This window comes from Mizuhopecten yessoensis, unplaced genomic scaffold (assembly GCF_002113885.1).
Source record: "Mizuhopecten yessoensis strain PY_sf001 unplaced genomic scaffold, ASM211388v2 scaffold4599, whole genome shotgun sequence".
NCBI lineage: Eukaryota > Metazoa > Mollusca > Bivalvia > Pectinida > Pectinidae > Mizuhopecten > Mizuhopecten yessoensis.
In genome coordinates this window covers 1,093,960-1,116,976 of record NW_018405627.1, presented here as the reverse complement: position 1 = coordinate 1,116,976, position 23,017 = coordinate 1,093,960, and the positions used below count along the sequence as shown (strand labels likewise).

Here is a 23,017-nt window from a genome sequence, read left to right as displayed (position 1 = left end):
AAGCGGAAGTTGCAATTGACACAGACAAGGCTTACACTGTTTAGTTGGATTCTACAGGGAAGTGTACTTGTATCAGTCTTGTTTAGTTGGATTCTACAGGGAAGGAAGTTGACTTGTATCAGTCTTGTTTGTTATGTATCAAATTAATCGTAATATTCACAGATGCTTTGTATACATGAAGAGAAATTAAGAACATACCAGACAGGATAATACCATCAAATTAAGGATCACCTTATAAAATGGTAAAAGCCAATATTTATGCAATTCCTGTTAGCGACTAAAGACACACCAGTCAGAGCAGAGCCAACGAGTGCATAACGTAGATATAGTTGCCGAGCTCTTCTTGATATCTTTCCTCTACATTGTTGAATATTTTTGCAAATTTGATAGAACGTTGATGCTTGGCTTTTTATATAAACTGGTGTTTTTTCACACTTGACTTGATACATTGTATGGGTTTGTTATAAAAAAGAAACACAATTTAATAAAAAAAAAAAAAAAAAAAAAAAAAGCATGGGAAATTATCACTATTACTTATAAGAGCGCAGCTCTTCTTGCGCCGAAGCTCTTTTCCGGTAACATATACGAACAAAAACCAAGTCATGGTAACGTCGAAATAATATGCTTCCAAAATCCTTCGTCACGGAAGTAGCTAGTGTAGAGTAACCGCGGTCCTATTTTTACAATGCTGTTTAGCTTTGCTACACATTCTCAAAAATATCTCTTTATTTGATATATTTTTTTCTGTGGTTATGTAAATTTATGACATTAAGAATTATAAAAACTGAAGCTTCTTTCAAATTTTCAGTCTTTTCTTCTCTCCACCCAACCCGGAGGTATAGAGTAACTACCAAACCAGACGGAACATTAGGCTGAGGCCAGAGCCGGGGCAATTAAATGCAACAGTACCAACTGCATTTGTGATTTCTCTTGAACTGCATAATTCATTCGAATGCTTTTCTTTACTTATTATTTATTTTACATTGATTGCTTTATCGCTATAAAACGAATGATTAGATGATATTTTAGTTAATGTTATTTAGAAAATAAGATTGAAACAAGCATTTAGACGCTTCGCTTTTTTCAGGCAATGCCTGTTTTCATATTATTGGTCTTGCTATACTGCATGTGCAAGCCGTTATAGAAAAACGTGTACGGAAAGAACGGGAAAATGAGAGTGACTTGGATCTATGCTATATGAAGGCTTCAAAAACGTTCGCCCTTCCGGTCGTACAGGCTCGCAAAAAAACGGCAACATGCGTTGAAATTCCTTTTTTGCACAAACAATTAATTTGATATTTTCGCGACTGTGACGTCACTGTTAGCACGCGTCATCATATTCCGTCTTTGCGTATTGCAGAGTTATCTTCTCTTGTGAGCAGGTATTGATTGTTACGTCATTGGTTTGTGTGAGAAAATTACGTCGTTTTCTCAAAAATTGATGACGTTACTCTCACAAACAAATGACGTACCAATCAATACCTGCTCACAAGAGAAGATAATTCGGCAATACGCAAAGACGGAATAGTGTTGAAGGTACATTCGCAGAAGCCAACTCGAACTTTTTGCAGCTTTACCACATTATTTAGAATATTTTGATTTATTCTTATTCCAACAATTCAGTGCATATCTCTTTCATTTGTAACTTCATTGCAGGCATGGACACATAATGGATATCTTAGATGTAGTGTACGTATTTCATGCATTTATGTTACTTTCAAAAAGTTCTTCTGAAGTTATTTTAACACAAGTTCAAAAACCGACGTTTTCTTTCTGATTCTTTCAACAAACACAAAAGAAGTTCTTTTTTCTTTTGAACGTTCATCTCCGAATAATGTTATAGTTTTCCGTAACCTGATTTTTAAGATAATTATTTCTTTTCAAAGGCGCGTTTTGCTGTGCCGTCTGCTTCTTCTTCTTACCAAATTACTTCAGAGAAAATTATACAGTGAATTATTTTACAGTAATTGTGTGTATATATGTTTTTGCAATATTATCACTATTGGCATCAGAATGATTGAATGAAAACCGTGGAAATGCGGTAAGTATAAATACGGATAGGAAGATATTTCGGCGTATAACTGACATCTGCAAGTATAAATACATGTAGTTTCAACTTTCAAGAGGAACGCCAAATCAAGGCCCAAGTCAAAATTCTTCACCATTTTATGAATGTATCGACTGTTATTCAAGACTTAACAATTCCTCTGTACTTTCGTTTCTTTGAATGTTCTTTGTCTTTTAAAACTAAAGATAAGACAGAATCTCTTCCATGTGTACTGCGTAATGTTATCATTATCCTAATTGTTTACATACAATATATCACTGTTAAAATGTAAGCATCAATTCTGGATTTAAGACATTTGATTCTTTTGAATGCATGTATTGACAAACACTAATCTAATAATGGTGTAAATCATCTTTTTTATTTTATACTATTTTCAATAATTTACGGTACCATCTGAAAAAAAAAAAAAAAGACCGGTAATTGATGCTTACAATTAAAACAACGAACCAGGGCAGATCCATAGCGACAGGGTTCTATATGGGTTAGGGCAACTTGTGGAAACCGGGATAAGTTCGGCCGTGTGGTAACTCCGGCAACTCCTAATATTTTAGTCTTGAGCAAATATTTACAACATTGAGGATTTAAGCAATGCAGTTCACTGGGCAGGTCATTCATACGAAAAAAATGACATGAAAACTATAATTTTAGATTACTAAAAGCGAGAAAATAATTTTTGGGAGAGTAGAACGGAAAGTATCACCTCACTTCTTTCCAGTTTTGCAAACTTTTTGTAAACAGAAATGCTACTTATTGATGGCATACGTGTAACACTGAAACCGACAGCTTCACATGATGGTATACATTAAAGCCTAGCATTGAGTTTCGTATTGCTCTAATATACAGATTTCTTAAAATATAAATTTTGGGCAGGTTCGTCCCATGACACAGGGGTTCGGCCAATGCCATACACGGAAAGCCTGGCATTGGCGAGAAATATGACATTGCATGCTTTCCGACGTCATAATTATGCATGAACCCCAGACATCCTGTCGAACTTACCCCAAGGCGGTGCACATAAGGCCATACACTCTTCCAACAGTAAAGAGTTTAATAACTCTTCAAAAACGGGCATGTTTGCCATTCTGTTATAGTTTTATGAAGGACATGGACTTTTCTCTTCTGAATGGTGTTAATACACATACATTTTAACAAATACTGTCCAGAACGACTTTAAATAATGAAAATGGGGCAAACTTGCCACTGTCACTTACCCGACATTTTGAAAAAAAATCCCACAGGCTGTCAGGGGTTTGGGTAGGGATGAGGAATCCTTATACTTATCCCTCACCTCCATCCCCCCCCCCCCCATTTTTCTTTTATATATAATGGTATATTGAATTATGCAAGGATTGAATTCTAGCTATCTACCGACTGTGCATATAATGAAACAGTTAAATAATGCAGAAAACTGTATTTTCATGTGTGCCCGCTCATGTACGACTTGATTGTCCCTCTGTACGGAATATTATAGACGTAATATATGTCCATATTCCGCTACTAAGATAAAGAGGAAATTTAATGGTGTACAATAGTATACCATATACCTGTCATCAGTATGATAGAATATCGATATTTTTCTCGAGTTCAACACTATGGGAAGTTATTTATTTATTCTGCCTATTATATTTTTTATAGTTTTCTTCCGGAGGATGCAGATTTTAAACGTCAGTTATCATAAACTGCAGGTGTTTGCTCACTGACGTTTCAAACTGCATGGTGGCCAGCTGTAGATATACCCTCACCTACACTAGTCAAACTTGTTTTTACATTACGTTGGCGAATACGTAATGTTATGTACTGTTATATTGTACTGTTTTATTGCTAAAAATTACGTAAAGTCATATGCAGTTGTGTAATGTTGTTATATAATGTCGTTAACGGCCATTACAATCACAATTGTAGTTTTGTTGTCTAGTGTACAAGCTTGCAGTCTTGACGTCATACCATGCAAACAAGCAGCATGGCATGAATATATTTAAAGATATGTTACTTTTGAATGCAGACAATACAAAGTATCGTTCTAATTGGTCAATAATTACAGTCTTCGCATATGAAAATATATTGAATCTCAAATTGCAGGTAAAGTATAAGTTTTTACAAAATTGATATGTTATAATTCATTTCAACAATATAATTCAATGGTAGACTCTTAACAAATTTAGGGAAGTAAAACGCGGTTTATGTTGTAGTTGGTCCGACTGTCGGCAGACATTAACACACTAACCAAAGTCAGAGGCAAATACATTATTAAGGAATGACGTTAACTGCGATGACTGTTTCGCAAATAACAATCTAAATTGATGAAAAAAATCACGAAACGATGACATCCAGAAACTGGGATCTTCCTTAGCACGACGGCATTCGGGACGTCTTCGTTAGATGCTAATCAGAGTGCAGAGATATGTCAGTTTTATTACAAGCACGATGTATGAATTCATTATGGCTCCTGTGCGTGAGATTGACAGTAAAAGGCTTTGTCCTCATGCTGTGCCGGAGGACATCTCTGTGTCAACACACTTTATATAATATATGTTTCCAAGCCCAGCAAGCCAGTCGACAAGTGTGGGGAGGTAAGACCAGCAACGCAATCACTAGAACAGCTGCCGTATGAGGAAATAGAAGCTGTTTTTCGGCAGGGACTTTCGTAGCGGGAGGGTGTGTACAGATGAAGAAAACACACTAGTTTTCTTTTCTGTAGGAGAGCCGTGCTGATAGCCATTTCAGTAATAAGGTTTTAACGCTAAAAAAACAATGTCATCCGAAATGGAACGGGTGTTTTTATGTGTAGTATTTGTTTTAACTTGTGTGACTGCACAATGGACGCCGCAAGATTTCCACACAGTGGAAACCCATCTTATTCAAACACAAGCCAATATCAAACAATTATATGATACCGTTCAGAAGGAAAAGATAAAGATGTATGGTTCAAATACTCTAAATGGATCCATTCCTGCCATAGGGATGGGCATAGCTTACGGAACGTTTTTTAATGACATGTTAGTTCGGTTATCCGACATTGAAAACGCCACTAGAGAGTTAACCAACTACATGCAGAAATGTCCAGATTCGCCAATGGGTAAGTTTGTTATATATAATATATGTTGTTTCGAATTTTTTCTTTCTAGTTTTGCTTTTGATTTAGAAATGTGCTTCGTAAAAAAATGATCATTATTCACATGTATAATTCGTAACATTAATTACGCGCAATTTCGTTTTGAATATTTAAATGATTTTCATTTTTTCCAAGGCAACGAAATTTATGTATTTTAGTCAATGAAAAGCTGCGCTTATTGCGGCTAAGATTGAAAGAACATCAATTTCCTTGTAAGCAAGAGTGACGTCATATCAACGATAAACTAGAAAATATCAGCTATGTCCTTCAATCGCATTTAACTATTTGAATATTTATTTTTTTCGATTGTGGACTTTTATTGTGGTGAATATGTGGTTATATGGACCTGATAAAGGGGATATTAACCTCCACTTCGTCCCGGTTAATATCACATCCTCAAGTCCATTTAACCACATATTCACCTATGCATTTGGCAGAGCATTGTGATGTTACAATTGAAATGTCGTCACAACGTGAATATTGACCTACTGTTGCTAAAAACAGTAACATCTAGTCAATATCACAAATCAGCGACCTCCACATTATTATGATACGAACTAATGCAGATGTAGGCAAAATAAATATCATCTTATATATTCACATTTATTTAAATTTTTTTTGCTATGGCAGTCCATGCGCGTAATTTAGGATAGAGAATCGATACCAGGTACTGAAAACATTTGGAAAATGATGAGACTTTTTACTTGTGTGGATGAACATGTTTTAAAATTAAGTGTTAAATTGAAATATGCAGAGTGTACATGTAAATTAATCTATCAGAATTTGTCCACATTGAAAAAATATTTTTAGATATCTTGTTTAGAGAAAAAGTTTGGCGGTATAAGAACCTATTATGAACACCACGCTCTTCTACCACATTCAGACCTGCTGCGCGCTACCATCCGGGCCAATCAGAAATATTGATATAAGTTGATAGTTCTCGTTTCGCAATTGTTGTAAAACAATTTTTTCTTCAACCATTTTTCAGTTACATTATCTTTCTATATCCATACTTCGTTGTGTCATACATTTAATTTTCTAGAGTAAAGTTATTTTTCTATTCTGCAGAGTTATCGCCCTTTCTGGTGTCATTGTCATTTCATTTTTTTATCACGCGGTTATCCCATTTCCCATGATTTATATCTTCCTATTGCCGAGGTATTCTCCTGTTTTAGTTATTAAACTATATATTGTCTAGTTGTCCGTTTCTATATTCCATTTACCCGTTCCATTCGCTCATGTATTCCCATTCCTTCTACTGTAACAAGGTATATCCCTTCCAATGGGCCAGTTTTTAATTGTTCTACCTTCTAGTCTTACTTCTTTGCATTTCACAGTTTTCCATTTTCCAGGTATTCCCGCTTTTCATCCTCCAGTTATCCCCCTTTCATTTTCCAAGTTATTTCCCTTCCTTTCGTCAATTTGTTTCTTTTTTTTATCACTCCGTGTCCCCCATTTCTTCCATCGTGATCGGTCCGATACCCCATCCCAATCCATTGTCCATTCATAACCTTTTTTCGCTGTTGACAGATCGAAAAACATATATATGTTTGACGACACAGCTAATGTGTTTATAGGACATACATTGTGTTTAATAACAAGTAAGCTGTCAATCAAACTTCACATTAGCGTTACGTCACTATGACATCATATGCCTTTGGCTCTCTGACGTAGTTATGGCTTGTTCACCGAAAGGTGGAGAGTTAGGATACTATTGTGCGCATCTCGTGCGATTATACTACGTGTACCTGTGATTTACAGGTATTGCCTATAGCTATGGTATCAATACATGTGACCTTCTTACCCACGCGTTGATCAATTTACCTGATCGATGCGTTACCTGGAACACCTGTCAAAATGCAGACATATCTACAGCAATAACGTGTCAATTACAAAACCCGGATTAATCACTAATGGACACATATAGGCGATATAGCCAACACAGGACACCGTTGTTTATTATAACCTGTCATTTACCCATATGCTATTCGTAAACAGACATATACAACATAATTTATTATAAGTTGGAAAAACATACTTTTTTTATTACAAAATTTCTCATCCATGGTATCCGTCATTTATATTGTGACCTCTTGACCTCCTGTTACTATAAATTGTTGTAACCCGTCACTGTAAGCTTGGCCACTGAACTCCTAGCTCAAAAATGTAAAAAACAAAATTATTCATTTTTTTTTTACGATTTCTGTCACAATGCAACAAAGTATATTAGGATCACTATCTCTGTACTGTGCGTCTTTTTTTTTCTTTCTTTCTAGGATTTAGTAAACGGGATACATTAAATGACATTCTAACCATGCTGTCATACTTAAGTTAGTGAGTTAAACATAAGAGAATAACGAAGTGTAAAATAAACCGTAAGTCGAGTTTGAAGTCGATGAACCCATCAATAGACCAATAAAAAGGAAATATTTGCATTAATTCTTATGAAAAAGTACAAGGAAAATAAGACTGGTGTTCCGGAAGGGTAACCGTCCTCTGTTTCATTAACGACACTCACAGATCATATAGTTAGTGACATCGAAAACGCAAGGCACTCTGAAGTATGCGCAGATAATTCGAAATTAGTTGTTTGCTTGGTCAAACGCGATTTATTCAAATGATGGCAAAAAATTGAAAAGTGTGACAAACAAATAATATTAATGTTACACTTACACAATGTATATCGAGGTATGGGCACGCTAAATGATTACATTGACCAATTAATTTCAACCCCTAAAGAGGCTTTCTGTTTGTTGATTTTACCACTATTATCAGTCGTTTTACTCTTCAACATAAATAAAAATAAAATGGAAAATATGTTCTAAATGTCAGGTAGGCTTGAACTGCAAAAGCTTACAGACTTCATGATTATGTATGCTATTCATGTCCAGATCCTTTCATCAAAGTTTCATTATGAACAATAGCCTACGTCGAGCAAGATCCGAGTTTGAATGACACGTGTTGGTTCTTTAAATTAGTTTTATCTTCTTTCTTCCGGAGCTATAAATTGCGATGTCACAAAGCGGTGCATCTCATTAGTATGAAAAGAGCAGACTGTCCTATTCTTTACAGGAAATAAACACTTGTGTCATGTTTTACGTACAAATTTATCAATTAAATAAAAATTATGTAAATCACTGACGTTTAGACGTAATTTAGTATTTTAAACGTTGCAATATGAATGTAAAACGTACAAATGGCTTCAATATCATATATATCATCACCACAAACGTGACAGTTTTGACGGACCCACAGTTAAGATGATATTTTCCTCTCTAGAAAATCACAGGTAAAGCATCAAACGAAACCAATACCATTATCTTCTGATAAGCGTACCAACCTGTGACAAGATACTGCATTTCAGTGTTATTATTGTGTTAAGCGATAAGAGGAGAATTAACGCATTGATAAATTTGGGTTTTGAGATTGTTCCCATGTGTACTGTTTCTTGACCAGGAATTGTCGCTGTTATATTGAGTTCTCAGCTTCAACGTAAATACAAAAACAACTGTAAAACCAGTAGTGATAAAGCGATAAAACCGACTGATGTCGTCTTTTGAAATTGTATAACACTTACCAACAACGGAGACAATATTTGTATTTCTCCTGACATGAAATGTTCTCCCGAACATCACAATCAAGACGATTTATTTTCTTAAACAGAAAGAATGTTTTTGTTCCCGGTGGTTGATTATGAATCAGTTTTACTTCAGTTTTGAGAACTTTATTTCTTATATATCTTTTAATAATTCCCATATCACAAAACCATAAAATCTTATCTATTATTGGTTATTGCCATATTATAATAAATATCTTAACAACTCTTAATATCTATATTTCAACGTAATAAACTAATGTAAAAAAACACCACAATATACATATGGTAAAATACAATCTCATTGTTCCGATATTGTGTTGCCTATCTGAGTTAGTCCATTGCTAGTATGCTAATTTTATTGTTGGGCGTAATATAATCCCGTTTTATCATAATTAGAGGACCAATACTTATCTGACATAAAAAATAATTAACAACAGCTGACCAAGTTACTTCAGTGATAACGTCAATATTCCACTCTACTACGTTCAGAGAATTTAAACAAATAACGTAAATATCCCACAGATAATCTCTACAAACAGCTCCTATACCTTTTCAACTTACTCTCCAAAAACATTATAAGGGCGGTCGGCTGTATATTAGAGAGACGCCAAAACAATTCATGCATAACTCTAAACCAAAGGGTAAGTGTCTGTCCTTTAAAATACATGGACACTTGTGAAAACAAAACATGAACTTTCAGATTTTTTTTATAGTATTAAGACCACATGTGTATAAAATAATGTCGAATTACATTGTTTTAAGTTATACAAGTGTAACCTAATGCTGGCCTATTTCACCAAATATTTGTAATGTGTCTTATTTCCATTTCATTCATAATGTTTTATGCCCGTTTGTATTATTCCTGTTGCCTTTTTTGTACACGTCCCTGACCTAGTTACTCTCGTCGCTATATTGGGTGTCCAAATGTGTTTTTTTTCTTCTAGTTACTGCATGTGTCTACTTCATATACTACGTAGGTTATTTCGGAACTTTCCCTGTCTACAACTTGTGCCACGTTGTGTTGCTCTGGTTGCATTGTGTGTTGCCCTAGTGACACATTGTGTTGCTCTGGTTGCATTGTGTGTTGCCCTAGTGACACGTTGTGTTGCTCTGGTTGTATTGTGTGTTGACCTAGTGCCACGTTGTGTTGCTCTGGTTGCATTGGGTGTTGCCCTAGTGACACGTTGTGTTGCTCTGGTTGCATTGTGTGTCGCCCTAGTGCCATGTTGTGTTGCTCTGGTTGCATTGTGTGTTGTCCTAGTGACACATTGTGTTGTACTGGTTACATTATGTGTTGTCCTGGGATCTCTGTGTGTTGTCCTAGTGACACGTTATGATGTACTGGTTACATTATGTGTTGTCCTGGTTACACTGTGTGTTATCCTAGTGACACGTTGTGTTGTCCTGGTTACACTGTGTGTTGTCCTGGTTACACTGTGTGTTACCCTAGTGACACAGCGGTGCCCTGGTTACTCTATGTACAGACATAAATCAAAACGAAACGTCAAATAGATGGCACATTGTATGAACATATATAATTCTCAAAATGTTACGTTTGACAACGACATTGTGGACCTTATGTTTTCTGCAGACCCTGATGCAGCCGACATAAATTAATTAATATGCCCATGCACTGTTAATTTTTTGTCACTGGTATACGGAACCCTGTTAATTATAAGTTATGGTAAACATTGCAGGGGCCGTAGATATATGTGCGTCATACTCAAAATTATCGCCATCGCTTTACTCAGTTTGACTCAAGATTCGTTCTTTTTTTTTATATATGTACCTCTTCTTATACATATTAAACATGCAATGCCACCTTTTGTTGTATGCATATTAAAATGATTTGCTTTCATTGCAAATAACGATTACTTATGATAATATGAATATTTCAAAAATATAAAAATGGCAGAAAATGCTTTGTTATAACAAACGATAAAAGCAATTCAATATTGTCACGGCTAGACGTATTTTGATGAGTTTAATAAGGTGCAACGTCTGATTTGATTGAGCTGCACACTTTGTCGAGGTGTGTTAGACAAGTGAAAAAAAGCGTAATTAAATAATCTTCAAAGGTGATTAATACATTCATGAGCACCGTTTTATCAACGGGAGTCACCGCCGATGTGTGCATGTCTGCTATCTTAAATATTCAGATATGCATCCATCTCGTTATTATGTAGGTTTTTTGTTTCTGAAGGTATATGACTCGACTGCAACCAATATGCTATATTTGAACTGATCTCAATAATGATTAATGTTACTGTGGCAGTGTCTCACTATAAGTCTTTATGTACGTATACGTGCCTGGTAACAACGGTCTTATTAAGTTGATTGGTGACGCACGGCCCTTAATAAACGACAAGTCCTTAGTAACATTCTCATCATGATTTTTCTATTACTCTTACTTGACCGTCTTTTATTTGAATTAATGTGTGGGCTTGTTTGTGCTGTATGTACAATATGTTTATGTCACCTGTCGGCGGACTGTGGTGTACACATCGGCTTTTGATAGTAAACTGTTTATGATGAAGGTCAAGGTGAACTCAACCAACATTCTTTATATTATATATTTCATCAGGATTTCATTGTGGAAATATTCTATTTCCTTGTGTGACGCGGAAGTCGATGTTTTTGAGTATACTTATTAGTGAGCAGTCACTGCCCTAGTTCTCACTTTGACTACGTGTCATTACCTTGATATTCTTTAGAGTTACATGACGGGTTTAGTTGATCAGGTAGACACTTACTCATTCAAACCATATTATTATTCCTGTACTTTTCCAATAGTTGACATGGTAATATTTCTTTTATTCATATTGCTGCTGTAGTGTTATCATAATGAGTTCTAATTATAGGTTTTGTTGACACGTCAGAGTTATGTTGTTGTTTAACTTTAATTATAATGGATACATTATGATAATTTCCACAACACATGAGGACAGAATCAAAATTCTAAATCGAGTCGAAATTGAAAAATAACTGAAACTGAGAAAACACAAAACAAAAGAAAAACACCTTGGACTTTACTCGACTTACCCACACTGTAATGCTTTAGTAAAATCGTACCAATATCAAACATTTACGTACACATAGCTTTCTCACTGCACCAGAAAAATGGCGACCACCTATACGTTAGTGTATTTATATAAACTTGCAAAAGCAGGCTCTTGTCAAATTCCAGTTTGGCAGTTTCCATAAACCCTGTTTCAGATTACGTCATATTGTTTCGGAGCAAACCGTAATGTAAATGTTCGTACTGATATTGTAAGCACCTCTCCCCTTGCGCTTTATTTACGGATTTTTATTCTTTCGACCTTTGAACTTTGATATATTGCAGCAAGACTTTTTTTCTTTCGTTTTATGCATCAACTCATAACATTGTTTTAAATAGGTGCCCCCTTCTTCGTATTTCTAGAGATTTGTTTTCGGACACAACCCGTCATAAATAACGAATACAAAATGAGCACAGATTCCTTTTTCACTACAAACGAATTTGACTTTAAAAATCATTTGACATTACTCTTGTTATTTTTCTTCTGCATTGATTTTTATTACTGATTTTACCTTTTATTGTTCTATTTTTAAATAATACATTTAGCTGATGCAACTCCCCATATGTTTCAAAAGCAGTTAAGACCAATTAGTTGCCCATTTTCCCATTGTTTTGGCACCTTGCATCACCGATGAAATCCTAGAAAAACAAAACAGCTATATGGTATAGTGTTATTAATCTTTTGCATATTGTATCTCTTAGCAAGCTTGATAGGCGTGTGTTACAGTCATCTTTTAGCACTCTGTGTGTGATTCAAATGTAAGCAATTTGTGTTTGGTGTAATTGTTTAAATAAAGTCTGGCACCATGGTAACATGTGGGCTACGTGATTATAAATCCCCTATTCCTCTGTGACAAGTAGTATTACACGTCCCACCAGCCTCTACATAATCATCATGATTGATGCTCCACGAATCCGGGGTCAAATGTCATAGGGTTTGTTACCAGTAGACACCGGAATGTCGAGCCAAGACACGCTTCTCATTAATTCAATGTATATATTAAAATACAAAACATGATATTTCTTATGTATTGTATTGTACACACGACGAAATATCTAGAAACGTTAATCTGTGATTTTGACCTCTGTTCTCATATGTTGAAGTTAATTGTTCTAGAAACACTAACCTTATTATAAACACCTATTATACAAGGTCTTTTTAAGTTAAAATATCAATAATCAAGGTATACTAAGAGGAAGGTAATTATATCGTTAAAACTATTATGGCCTCAATATACTAATTAGTTAGTATTGTCATCGAAAAAACCCCATTAACACTTGCTAATTATACATATGGGGTCGTGTTTGTAGTTTTGTATTGACTTTTGTATGTCGTAAGGACATGTCAATGCTAAGGTATGCAAAAGAGTTTCGATAATCTAGCAACCTTCGTTTCTAGCAAGGGTTTGAGCTGACTGGATAAACGATTTTGTTTTGTATAAAAACTGTTTTTCTAACAATTTGTGGTAGAGAAACCAGATCAGTTGTGGCTAGAAACTGGGTCAATCGGAGAGTAAGGGATTCTAGTTAACAACAGGGATTTACTTACATCCTTTTCTAATAAACAGGCATATTTCACCAATAAAAAAACAAGCACAGCTGTTTAAGCACTGACCGATGCATGCAGTGAATTGTTTTCGTTACAATTCAACAATTCACACGGAGTCGTTTTTATTAACAAGTTAAAAGATTTCGACGTACTATTTATACAATTATGACATCAGGGCCCGTATTCACGAAACCGTTACCATGTTCAGGCATGGATTCTGTGCTCAAGTCGACTTTCTTGGTATTCGTTTAAATCGTGTAACACTGTCAAACATTCTACATGTAGTTTAAACATTGAAAACAGTATTCGGCTTTAGGTTTCTCCAAAGTTCTTCCGAATCATTGAATTTGTTATTTTCATTGTTTTTCTGAATTTATCATGGGTACACGATTTGGTCTTGAACACTAAATCTTGGTTTGAGCATGAGAAAGGTTTCGTAAATACGGGGGCCCTGAAGAACATTATTCTTGTAAACTTATGTTTGAGTAATCTATACAAAACAGTGGTATACATTTATCTGAGCTAAAGTGTTAGTAGATCCAGAAGGAAGTCAGGTTGAAGTGACATTTTGATGAGTTCCGTACATAAAAGTCATCAAATATGTCTCCATAAAATGGTCGGCGCACCTGTGGTTAGAATACCAAAGAGACAGGGACAAACTGACGACGGACGAAGTATGTACATCTATTATTAGAATACATCCTAACAAGGTTACCAAAAACAAAACCTACAATAAAACGATGTACTATGACGTCACTATTCCTTGGCATTCATCTGGTAATCTATCTTCACATCAAGTTATCCTATTAAGTGGTATAATTTTAAGGTGCTTTCTTATATTTATATATATATCTATATTTGGAAATCAGTTGAAAACTGTTTGAGTTACCGGACACCAGATAATCTATAATATTGAGAACGTTTTCGGTTATAAAGTGTTTGAGGTATTGATATTTTGTTCACTGTAGCAAAACCCCAGAAAAAAACCCGCCAAATTAAGGGCGCAGTATTGCAATGCTTTCAGCTGTCACTTACAGTCAATTTCAAGGGAAAAGGGATATGGGTCTACATAACAAGAACTCCGCATGTATAACCTTATGCACACACACAACACAAGGGCACACATATGGACAGTTTAAGTTGACCACGTGCTTACATTTGAGTAAGCGTTCTCAAATATTCTTTTGATTATAATGTATAAAAGTCGGTCATCTCTAATGTTAAGTGCCTTATAACGATTTCTTCGTGTAACACGAAAATCTTGTATAATTTCATAATACATATACATCATATATGCATATATGAAATGCATTAAAATATATATGTATACATGTAAATACTAATATTTGTTAAATAAATCATATTTCTCATTATCTATTAATATTCCAAAATGGGAAATACAGCACGAAGTCTTCTTCTGGCGATATTACTCGTACGGGACGGAAATCAAACTGTCCTAGATGTGTCAGATATACATACTGATTTACACGTCATGTCTACATAAAGGTCAATATATATTGATATCGATACATGTATTAAGTACTATTTTACACACACCTCCTACACTGACCAATACGGACTCACCGGTACTGTGCGTGTACAAACTGTTCAGAAAAATTGGGTCAAATTCCTGATGTTTAAATAGTTACTTGTATGTCAAAATTTCGTAACGGTGTTAGATTAACGTCTGATCACATGGCATCGGTTAAACACTGCGCACTCTGGATCAGTTCTAGTATGACTTTTGTTTCTGCTTCTAGGCAAAATTGAGGTGACCTTCTGAAAATATCTCTCTAACTGTTTTTTAATATAAAAGATTTCCAATAAAAAAATAAAATAAATAAACGTGACCTGTATAATTTATATTGTTGTGTCCATGGCCGGGTGTCTTACCCATGCCCAGACACATTGGGGTGTATATTGCTTGCGTTACTATCACAAAATCTAATAATTCAGTTCCTTTCTCGAGGCACATATTATCTCTGCACCCCTTGGCTATGCCATTATACATACGAAGCCTCTTTTCGCGACACCTTGTGGATGATACAATAAGACTTGTTTAATGTATTTGAAAAAGATAAAGGAATCGAGCTGCAGCTTAACGGTAAAATTATCAGGCTTTTTAATCGTTTGTAGCTCCTCTTTAATCTTCAAAGTATCAGTCTAGCGGACGGTTGGTCAGGATTTTATGCTTGAAATCATTGAAATATTTAACCCCGACCCTTTGATTCTGTCACGACATATGCTGGAGAAGGAGGGGGCAGAACAGATATACATCAATTGAGAGCGAGACCCTTTGATTTTGAACATGTGTGCACTACAGCACAAGTACACTTGTATCACATATTCCGTCTTTGCGTATTGCAGAGTTATCTTCTCTTGGGAGCAGGTATTGATTGTTACGTCACTTGGTTGTGAGAGTAACGTCATCAATTTTTGAGAAAAAGACGTAATTTTCTCACACAAACCAATGACGTAACAATCAATGCCTGCTCCCAAGAGAAGATAACTCTGAAATACGCAAAGACGGAATAGACGATGATAGACAATTTATAACCGTATACTTTACATGTATTATGGCATCAAAAATGATAATGTTATAATGACATAAAATTTAAAACAATTATAAGTTCGTATCACGACTAGGATAACATGTTAATCATGGGAGTGAAGATTATCACCATCATATAGCATACACAATACTAATAATATTTCTCCACACGTTAAATATAATTTTTGAAATTGTTCAATGTGTTTTTAAAAGTCGATCGTGACTTAATACTAAGCTGCGAAGCTTTATTCATAAGGCGCTGTGTAATAACAGATTTCACACTGTTAATGCTAATTGTCGCTTCTGTGACCAAATTTACATATCCCCATTTAGAAAATGTCAGCATGACGTCAGAGTTAAAAAGGAAACACTGGCCGGATTTAATTACTGATACAAAAACTGTGTTTATGTTCAAGGGCTATCTATCCGTTGTCGTCACTCTTGTCAAGAGTAAGTTGTATTCACCAACTGCAATCAAATAATTAATTTTACAAATAAATAAACAATGGTCTAAGGCAATGATAGATCCTGATATTATAATTGCCCCCTAGGCGCCCCTTAAATCATGCCGTTTCTAATGAGACCTGTCACAGCAATGACTGATGACGTTTTTCACAGGAAATGACGTGTTGTCAGCTAACATGCGTTTCATTACTCTGAAATGACACTATGAAGTAGTACACTCACGGTATCTGGATCGGCGTGTTTATTTCTGACATACGTTGTGATATTTCTAAGTATGAAATACGCAACAATGTCTTAAAGACTTTGTTAACATCAATAATAAATAGTTTAATGTATTGTTATATATATATATATTGATGCTTGATAACACAATCAAAACGTTCACAAAATATAAACGCATTAACAAAATTTCAATTAAAATAAATAAATAAAAAGTAAATTGTAATACAAATTAAATCAATAAATGTAGATATAAATGAAGGATACAATTATAATTTTGAGATACAGTTGACTAACGCTAATTTGTCATACTACATTCAAAACCAGAAATCATATCAGTTGTGTAATTCGCTATTCAAGATTGTTATTCTTTATTGATTGATAGATTGATGTATATCAGTGATATAGATATCACATAAAAGGATACACCACCTAGTATTCGCGAAGCAATTCCATCCAATTCAGTTTACGTTTTACCGACATGTTGGACCATATATTTCAACTTCCCTGTCCCTCATTGCAGGGGAAACACTAGAGAGTTCCAACACTAGAGAGTTCCGCTGTAGTTTTTCACACACACAGTAACATTTCTTAGTTTCGTATATATGTTACTGTAACCTGGCTGGGCCAGGAAATACCGTCGATCAGTAGTGCAGTCGTTTAGAACAGTCATATTGGAGGTCAGGTGTTCGAATCTCATTCTGGCCACATTTTTACTCTCAAAACACTTTGATATTTTTTTTATTTTTTTTTATCTAATCTTCATAACAGATCCGCAAAGTATGTGTTTCTCTACAGAAATGCTGTATTCAAGCTAGTATTATGCAGGTAAAAATGTTCAGTACATATTAAGAGGTTTTGGCATCGGTACGCGAATCCTTTAGGTGATGGCGTTTGATATTGTATGTCTGATCATCGACTCGCTATCGTTTACGACGATACCTGTTGACGCTATTAACTCCATTTTGTAATATATAATTAAATAGTAAACGTATCTTACATATACATTATTGCTTTTAAATTGGTTAATCATATACATGCTACTTGTCACAGTTTTATGTATTCCTAGAGAAATGACCAGACTTTTAAATCTGATCAGCCTTACAAGCAAAAATGAAAACATTAAACTTACCAGGAAATTTGCATATATATTTTGTATTTGTTATATTTCTTGCCTTATAATTGTTATTTTGAATCGCTATAGATATACATGTACATGTAGTTTAGGCACGAATACCTTTTTGTATTATACTGTATCAAATATTCGTTGTATGAAAGTTGACCAGGCTCTGAACTGGGTCAAGGGAAAGCCGGGATTTCATCAAAATCGGCTGGTTTATCAATTATGTATATCTTGTTTCGTTTCAGCTCCTCCGAAACCTCAGAACGTTTTGACAGAAACAACAACCGTTGATGGGGTTTCTACTATTACAATCAGCTGGGATCCGCTACGGATCATTCCGGATAATCTCCAATACAAAGTATACTTCCAACCTCTCGAGTTAGACGGAACAATTGCTCCTACGGAAGTTGTTTTTCGAATTTGTGATGCCTCGCAGACTTCCGCTTCTATAACAGATTTGGCGCCTAGATCACGGTATAGGATCCGTGTTGCAGCCGTGGATGGTATGGTTGTAGAATCAAACAGCATTCCGGAAATTATCCACACCCCTGACGTCAGTAAGTAGATGTAAACAAATTAAATGAAACCTTCACATTACGGTTATAAGAACTGGAGCATGTGTTATCCTCATAGTCTTACGATGTTAAAATTACCATATAAGTTATTTTTAAATGTTAAATCTGATGACAGTGTAGCGTTGATCATTTGAAATTCTTCCGTTTAAGAACAGCATTTTGCAATTTTAATAGAACATTACAGAACATTTGAAATCATAAAAAATACAAAAAGTGCTTTCTGAAATCGAACTAGGTGCGACAACTAAAATTAGTTAAAGTTGATGATAAAAAACAAAAAGACAGAGTGTTTACAAAGCTCATAAGGACACACTTACATGCGTTCATTGGAAATAGCTTCTTGAAATATAAGATGCGTGAAAAGGCTGATAGGAATTTTTGGTTTTGAAAATATAGGTTTTTCTTTCTAATCGCTTCGTAGATCACGATTTTAACGTTCAGTACATTCAATAATTGTCACGTTTAAAAGCTAAGTTTATTTGTTTTACCATTTTAAGGAAGATTAGAGTTTGCCTTGCTATATAAAATACTTACTTGCACGAGGTTAGTTTCAATATTGTTACTGCCGAGGTTGGGTATTCATACGCAAATATGAGAACAGATATATAGCGCGCGAACCCTGTGATGAGATGCTTTGTTAGGTGTATGCCAGTTGTAAGCCCACCACGTGGTCAGGCAAACAAGCAGGACGGTTCTATTCAGACATTCCAGGGTAGTGAGCTTTTACCTAGTGTCTTTTGTAAAGTACATTGTACATCCATAGCCGTGACTATACCCTTTCTGTTAATGGATTGCGCCACGTACATGCTGCAACCAACCAAAGGTAGCTTAATAAAATGAATGTACGTTTTATTTATAATCATAACTCAAGGAAATTTTCCCCTTGCATACATACTGTATACTGAAAACGTTCGCCCGTTAAACGTTCGCTTATTCGCCCAGTTTTAAATTCGCCACACACCGCCAACAGTGGATATTCCCTGTTACTAAAAATAGCATGAATCGAATACGTCATCAGATAGAACATTTCTTAAAAATCATTTTTTCTTTCTAATTTTTTCTTTTTCGACGATTTTTTCATAATATAATAATCATGAAAAGAAACACACACACACACTCAAATTTACCATACGTGCTAGCACAAGATATCTTCATAATCTGCACAACCATCATATTCTGCATATTTATTTATTAAACATTTCCTCATTCACCTACCCCTTGATGATTAAAAATATGCATTGTTAACTGTTATAGGAGATAAGAGCTTTCTTCTTAATATATAATAACAACTCTATTATATTACGTATATTATATGACATTTCTTCATAGGCTGTATTATACTTAATCAAATGAGTCATTATATATTGAATAACTTTATAATATACTTACATATAATCAACAGTATGCTATGAGTTGTTTTATAGTATGCATAGATAACACTATTATAAGATATGATGTATCCTTTGTTTCAAGAATAATCAACTGTATTAAAACATAAAAGGTTTTCGTACATAGTCAACGGTAACTTTTGCTATAATATTCATGAATAACGGTTAATCAAGATATGGAGTTGCTTTTTATTATGCATAAGCCAATGTATAAATAGCTATTACTAACGTTGATTTCCACAGTTCCATCACCACCGGTTAACTTGAGGGGTACAGCAAAAGGTCCAAACTCTATCAGGTTAGACTGGGATCCGCCAATTATCAGAGGAGAAATTGTGCAGTACAGAGTGTTCATTCATGACTCATACACATTAAACAACCAGACGGTAGACATCCGCCCTGCTGTCAACTTCCTCAAGATAAAGGACTTGACAGAAGGAACTACACACGTTTTCTCAATCTCTGCTTTTTCCGACAATGGGGAATCGGATCAATCAGACCAATTGATGGTATCGACCCCAGGCTTTGGTAAGTCATAAATGGTATTAACGATTACCTGTCATATTAAATGTGTTGTATCAACCGATAGTTTTGGTAGTTCATTGTGACAAATGCTAACTAAAGTGGAGCAATACATATAGGATCTTACAGGAGTTTCCATTTCATATGAGATTTATGAAAATTCGTGACGAGTTTCATAAATTTCATATAAAATGAAAACGAGTGTTAGATCCTTTTTATCACATAATCAAGATTTGTGGCATTTATTCGTGTAAAGTTGTTTTTTTATGAAATATTGTAAAGTAAAAAGACGCCATTTTGACTCCAGTGCGTAAGTCTGTGACGTCATGTACTTGTCCTAGGCGTGACGTCACAATTGAAACAATTGAAACTTACAACCAATCACAGGGCTGATACGTAAAATTACACGAGTAGATTCATTGGATAACACGGTACATCATGTGATAAAATCTTATTACAAACATGTTAACTCTTACAGCCTGATTCAGCTTTTTTCTCTTTGTTTTTTGTCTTGTTTTCCATTTTTGACAAATTGACAAATTGAAAACAATCATGGCTTCCAAACATTATCCTTCGATTTACACTTTGGTAACGTGACGTCTTTATTCTGTTCTCTGTGTCGTTGTGTCGGTCATTATTGTATGGTTCAAGTTTTTGGGGAAGAAAAATAAGCTTAAAATAGGGTAGTGCTGAGCATATAAAAACCAAATTGTATGTATGAAATAAAAGCACATCCACATATAGTTGTTCAACTGACGTTTCATGTTGTACTCTTTTATTCAACTACAGCCATTGTGAAATATATCCATACGCGTAATGCACTATTGCAATATGAGACGATTCACGCATGTGATCCAGTGTCTTTGAGTTTACTTGAACTTTAGTAAGGTATACACTATATCAAATGTGCGATGTTTAAGACATTTAATGTATCATGGCAATCCTCAATGAGTGATTCTTTTTATCAACTTTAAAACAATAAATTATAGTAAAGCGAATGAACATGAAAGTAATTGTTAGTTTATTTGTACATAGCATGTATCGGAAACCTAAATTGTCGTGTGAGCGATGTTTACAATTATATGAAGTATAAACGAGGACGTTTGTCTCTTGTAGTGCCAGCGGAGGTGATCAGACCATTTGCAAAGGCTTATAATACTACCACGATTCGGGTAACCTTTAAACCGCCCAAAAAGCAAGAGGGTAAAATCCGAGGATACCGAGTTCATTACACAGATTTTCTTGCTGAGCCAGAAGAGGGTGACGTCGAGACAAATGATCCATTTGCCAGAGAAATGTGGATACACAATCTTCAGCCAAACAAAGATTATTACTTTTCAATAACGGCGTTCACACGACGTTCAGCAAGTTTCCCAACAAGCTACGTTGCCACTAAATCCAAGGCCGCTGGTAAGTGAACATTTAATCAAAAATAAATCGTATGCCATAATAATATATTCAACTCACTGGAGATATTCGTTGTCGTATTTAAAACAACCTTCAAAGACAACCTGGTACAACTAGTACCATGAAAATGACAGTATAGTAACACATATTAGCAATTATAGTTTACCAGACAGAGAGAAATATTGAAATACATCCACACACGAAGTAAACTGTGTCTTTAATGTTGTGTGAATAAATCGCATTGATTGTTAAAACAATGAGCGTTCCTTTAAACAGTTGTTATACATTTAGACAAGCAGTTACATTCCAATAAATTAAATTGCAGTTGATCGCTGAACACTGTTTAGGAATGTTTTTGACTTACCATCCATATGACAATTTCCAATAGAAAATATACAATTAACTTCGATATAATGCCTATTGCCATTATTAATAATTCGTCCCCATAAGATATGATAAAGGTTACCCCTTTTAAGCCAAGTGTAAAGCATTTTGATTTGCATGACATTGTGTTAATCTTTGTTTTCCATCTAGCAGAACAGTCAGATAATTTACCAAAACCTTTCTTTTGTACTAGTTTAATTTCTTTAATGCATTAGTTCTCATGGATATACTTTGTTTATAATAGGAAACGGAAAGTTTGCTTTGTCTTCCCTCCCTTTGGTAAAAAAAATCTTCAAATAACCCATTTACCGAATTACAATATTATATTGTGTGTATATTTTTACAATTTTATTTACATTATTATAGTGCCCAGCCAAGTTAGAAACGTCCGCTGTCGGGTACTACGAACAGATCCGCCAATGATCCAGCTCCGATGGGAACCTCCCCTTCACATGTATGCCCTCAAGAAACCAGAGTACCATATAATGTGGGGAGTCAAAAACGGTGTTTTCAGAAACGAATCCATCACTAATATGTCTGTATCGTGGAATTCGGATTACCTCGGTAAGTAAAACCCACTCCCCCTTCACAAACAAACACACACACACGAAGTTGAAATAAATATTTCGGTAACAAAATTACCTTTTGATCTTGCTATCGTGAACCTGTCTTTCTCCGTTTTTGTTTGGTTTAGTCCGATGAAGATATTTGATGATATGTACGTTACCTTCAAAATGTTCTCATTGGCAATCACGGCGTTAAGTAGTCATAGAATAGGACACGCACATTGTTTGTTAGTGTTTTCTGTAAATTGTGTTCAATTCTCCACAATATTTAGTTGTATTTCGATTACACTTTCAAGTATATCACAATATCTGTTCTCCTGTTTGCAGACGACAACTTACTTCACAGATTCGTCATTGCTGCTAAGAACGACAAGGGAATTGGAAACGAGGTCGAAGTACAACTGAAAACTCCTAAACGAGGTATGCTTGTGC

General features: G+C 35.0%; 1 protein-coding gene across 3 annotated transcripts in view; it reads left to right on the top strand.

The window, feature by feature from the left end:
- Positions 1–4,554: 4,554 nt before the first annotated feature.
- The window catches only part of LOC110449381 (fibronectin type III domain-containing protein 2-like), a 22,032-nt gene continuing 3,569 nt past the window's right edge, over positions 4,555–23,017 (top strand). For 2 of the 3 annotated variants that reach the window (XM_021496231.1, XM_021496232.1), the window contains exons 1-6: positions 4,555–5,144; positions 17,989–18,300; positions 19,950–20,234; positions 21,345–21,638; positions 22,386–22,583; positions 22,913–23,005. In XM_021496231.1, coding sequence (XP_021351906.1) covers positions 4,820–5,144; positions 17,989–18,300; positions 19,950–20,234; positions 21,345–21,638; positions 22,386–22,583; positions 22,913–23,005 — 1,507 coding nt within the window. In that variant the 5' untranslated portion in view covers positions 4,555–4,819. The remainder of the gene's footprint in view (positions 5,145–17,988; positions 18,301–19,949; positions 20,235–21,344; positions 21,639–22,385; positions 22,584–22,912; positions 23,006–23,017) is intronic. The other variant, XM_021496230.1, reaches the window with a different exon arrangement.